The sequence below is a fragment of the Rhincodon typus genome, chromosome 45, assembly GCF_021869965.1.
Source record: "Rhincodon typus isolate 14 chromosome 45, sRhiTyp1.1, whole genome shotgun sequence".
Taxonomy (NCBI): Eukaryota; Metazoa; Chordata; class Chondrichthyes; order Orectolobiformes; family Rhincodontidae; genus Rhincodon; species Rhincodon typus.
The window spans coordinates 2,760,269-2,764,356 of NC_063376.1; the positions used below are offsets into that span (position 1 = coordinate 2,760,269).

A 4,088-nucleotide genomic window follows, 5' to 3' on the forward strand; every position below is an offset into this window, starting at 1 on the left:
CATTTCTGATGAAGGGTCTAGGCCCGAAACATCAGCCTTTCTGCTCCTATGATGCTGCTTGGCCTGCTGTGTTCATCCAGCTCTGCACCTTGTTGTCTCTTATATTGGAATAAAAAGGGGTTTGGCAAAGAAAAGCTGAGGGGATTTTTCCATAGAATCCCTACAGTGTGGAAACAGGCCCTTTGGCTTAACAAGTCCACACTGACCCTCGGAGCATCCCACCCAGACCCAGCCCCCAATAACCCACCTAATCTACACATCCCTGAACGCTACAGGCAACTTAGCATGGCCAATCCACCTAGTGTGCACATCTTTGGACTGTGGGAGGAAACTGGAGCACCCGGAGGAAACCCACAGACACAGGGAGAATGTGCAAACTCCACACAGTCTCCTGAGGGTGGAATTAAACCTGGATCCCTGGCACCGTGAGGCAGCATTGCTAACCACTGAACCACCCATTTCCATTCATGGGAGAGTTTGGGACCAGAGGGCACGTCTCAGAAATAAAGGGTGCCAATTTAAGACTGAGATAAGAAGGATAAGTAAATGAGGGATGGGGTGGTTTAGTGAATGTCCTGATATTGTCACTGGGCTGGTAACCAAGAGAATCCAGGCTAGTGCTATGGAATGGAGGTTGAAATAAATTCAGCCTGGAATATCAAGCTAGTCTCAGAGACTGTCATAAAAAGAAACCATCTGGTTCACGGATGCCCTTTTGGGAAGGAAGTCAGTCTTCCATAACCAGCCTCGTCTACACGTGACTCCAGACCCACACTCACATGGTTACCAGAATCATTGTCGATCTAGACTTTCCTGCGCACGTACTGATAGATCGAATTTCCAGGGCCATTATTAATTATTGCTGCCTCGAACTGCAATCTAACAGGATTGCCATCTGAAATGGCCGTTACAAGCCACAAGAGGCAATTAAGGACGGGTAACAAATACTGGCTTCATGGGCGATGCCCACATCCTAGAAAAGAGTATCTTCCTCAAATTTGGCTGCCCTCAAAAACTGGTCACTTCCCTCTGCCTAGCCCAACCTCGGTCAAGACTGGGACCCAACAGGCATTGGCCCAAACCTTTTCTTCCATTTTCCTCACTGCCATGGTACATCCTCACCTCCAGAACATTCCCTTACGGTGCCTCCAAGGGTGGGAACAAATCCCAATGGTGGAAACCGTGCCGAAAATAACCTCGGAACGTTTGCAGGGGGAATGGGTCAAGGGCAGAGCGAGTGGGACTGATCAAAACGTGCCAGTACAGACTGAACGGCCTCCTGTTTTCGCTGTAAAATGCAGAAAGTAGATTTCAATAAGCCTGGCGTAGGCAATGTAACCGCAATATCCAAATTTAATTCCTCAGAGTTAATATCCCTGCTCCATTCTCCCTCTCTCTAGGCCACGAGCAAAAAGAAAACGTTTTCCCAGCTACAACAAGGTGCAGGGCTGGATGAACACAGGAGGCCAAGCAGCATCATAGGAGCAGGAAGGCTACCATCAGTTCTGAGGAAAGGTTACCGGACCCGAAACGTTAACTCTTGATTTTCTCTTCGCAGACCTGCTGAGCTTTTAAAGCGATCTCCGTTTTTGTTCCCGAGCAAATGTAGTCTTGGCCGATGTTTAGAGCTCACCTTCTGTCCTTGCCTTCCCTCTCCTGGGGAAATCCGCTGACTTCAATGAAGCTGCTGCACGCCCCTCTGAGATTTTACCAAACAATAAAAAAAAAACAAAAAAATAGAAAGCTGAGAATAGGTGGCTCCCCGAGTCCAAGCTCCGGGTGTTGCCCTGCAGCGCTCAATTTACAAATTACCGAGTAACATGAAGCTCTTTCTTCGGAGCGAATTAAACAGGCTGGATTTTTAATTGAATCAGAGACAGTAGAAAGGGGTGGAATGCAGTTAAATTACAAGCGTAAAGGTGTGTGAACCCAGATTCTCCCGACAAAAAACAGCACACCGTTTGAGCAATGATGAGCGTGTAAATGTAACGCTCCTTTCCAACACACAAATACCATACCGTTCAAGCTGGTTTGTGTCAAACAGGATGCACAGAAAGTGCTGGGGAGCGGCTGATTCCACCCCTCCCAGATGACTCGGGTAAATGAATCCAACCCTCCTACCTGCTCAACGACAGAGGCTTGGAGCGCACTCCCCTGTTTGATATTAACACAGTGAGGCGCTGGAAGGGCACAGCAGGCCAGGCAGCAGCACAGGAGCACGAAAGTTAACGTTTTGGGTCGGGACCCTTCTTCAGAGGCCTGCTGTGTCCCTCAAGACTCCAGCATCGGCAGTTCTTACTATCCTATCCTGTATCTCTTACTTCCCCGACTGATCAACAATCTCTCTATCCCAGCTTTCAACATACACAAAGACTGTGTCTCCACAGATCTCTGTGTCACTGAATTCCAAACTTCAGAGACGAGATTCCTCCTCATTTCAGTCTTTAGATTGGCACCCCTTTATTCTGAGACTGTTCCCTCTGGTCCTACACTCCCCCATGAGGAGAAACGTCCTCTCAGCCTTCACCCTGTCAAGCCTTTTAAGAATCCAATGTGTCTAATAAGATTCCCCTTCACCTCCATTTCACCTTGTCCACCATCCCACATAGGCACTCACATTTCACAACCAAACCTGTTTGACAATCCCACACCTCCGTTCTGCACATGAGACAATGGTAGGAACTGCAGATGCTGGAGAACCTGAAATAACAAGGTGTAGAGCTGGATGAACACAGCAGGCCAAGCAGGAAAGCTGACGTTTGGGGCCTAGACCCTTCAGAAATGTGCATAGGGCTGGGTAGGCAGTCAGCTGTGAAACCCATGTCATCTGATGGAGATTTACTATTTATAGGTTCATTGGATGTCAGCCACATCCAATGGAAAAAGGCAGCTGAATTCAGAAAAGAAAGTGGGGGGAAGACAGAAAGGAAAAATGCAGAATTAACAGAAGAAGTCCTAAAACTATTGACTTACACAGTTAACGGTAGGACCCTGTGCAGCATTGTAGAACAGAGAGGGACCTAGGGGGTTCAGGTACCTAATTCTTTGAAGTTGGCATCACACATTGACAGGATGGTTAAGAAGGCATTTAGCATGCTTGCCTTCATTGCTCAGACCTTTGAGTATAGGAGTTGGGACGTGATGTTGAGGTTGTACAAGACATTGGTGAGGCCTCTTCTGGAGCACCGTGTGCAGTTCTGGTCACCCTGTTATAGGAAGGATATTATTAAACTGGAGAGCGTTCAGAAAAGATTTACCAGGATGTTGCTGGGTATGGAGGGTTTGAGTTATAAGGAGAGGCTGGATAGACTGGGACTTTTTTCACTGGAGCGTAAGAGGTTGAGGGGTGACTTTATAGAGATTTATAAAATTAGGAGGGGCAGAGATAAGATGAATGGTAGTTGCCTTTTCCCTAGGGTGGGGTCTTTTAAGACTAGGGGGCACATTTTTAATATGAGAGGAGAGAGATTTAAAAAAGAAATCAGGCGCAGTTTTTTAAACCCAGAGAGTGGTTAGTTTGTGGAGTGAACTTCCCGAGGAAGTGGTGGGTGTGGGCACAGTTACAACGTTTAAAAGGCATTTGGATAAGTACATGAATAGGAAAGGTTTGGAGGGATCTGGGCCAGGAGCAGGCGGGTGGGGCTAGTTTAATTCAGGTTTATGTTTGGTACGGACTGGTTGGAACAAAGGATCTGTTTCTGTGCTGTATGATTCAATGTTTTCATAAAAACAGAGACTACAAGGTAACAAACCCTGGGCCATGCCTCCAGATGAATCGGGAGAGAAAATACAATGCGAAAGTGAAGTTGCTGGTGTTTGGTGAATTTGGTTTTGATTCACGGGGAATTGGTGCCAGTATTTGGGAAAAACCGAGCTGTAGCATTGTGATGGTCTCAAAAAGGAGGCATGGAATGGCTTTGGTTAAGGACAATCCAAAAAGATTCGACAAAAAGGACAGAAGGGGTAACTAGGGAGAGCAGAGGGCCCCTTAAAGATCAGCCAGGCCGCCTACATGTGGAACCACAGGAAATGGGGCGAGATACTCAACAAGTATTTTACATCTGTGTTTACTGTGGAAAAGGATATGC

General features: G+C 47.0%; 1 protein-coding gene across 5 annotated transcripts in view; it reads right to left on the minus strand.

The window, feature by feature from the left end:
• Positions 1-2,169, minus strand: part of LOC109917319 (galactose-3-O-sulfotransferase 2-like) — a 13,381-nt gene extending 11,212 nt beyond the window's left edge. The window contains exons 1-3 of one of the 5 annotated variants that reach the window (XM_048620106.1): positions 2,019-2,046; positions 1,634-1,699; positions 1,123-1,288 (exon numbers count right to left, since the gene is read on the minus strand). In XM_048620106.1, the coding sequence (XP_048476063.1) occupies positions 1,123-1,133 (11 nt within the window). In that variant the 5' untranslated portion in view covers positions 1,134-1,288; positions 1,634-1,699; positions 2,019-2,046. The other 4 variants (XM_048620108.1, XM_048620107.1, XM_048620109.1 and 1 more) reach the window with 4 other exon arrangements.
• Between the last annotated feature and the right edge of the window lie 1,919 nt (positions 2,170-4,088).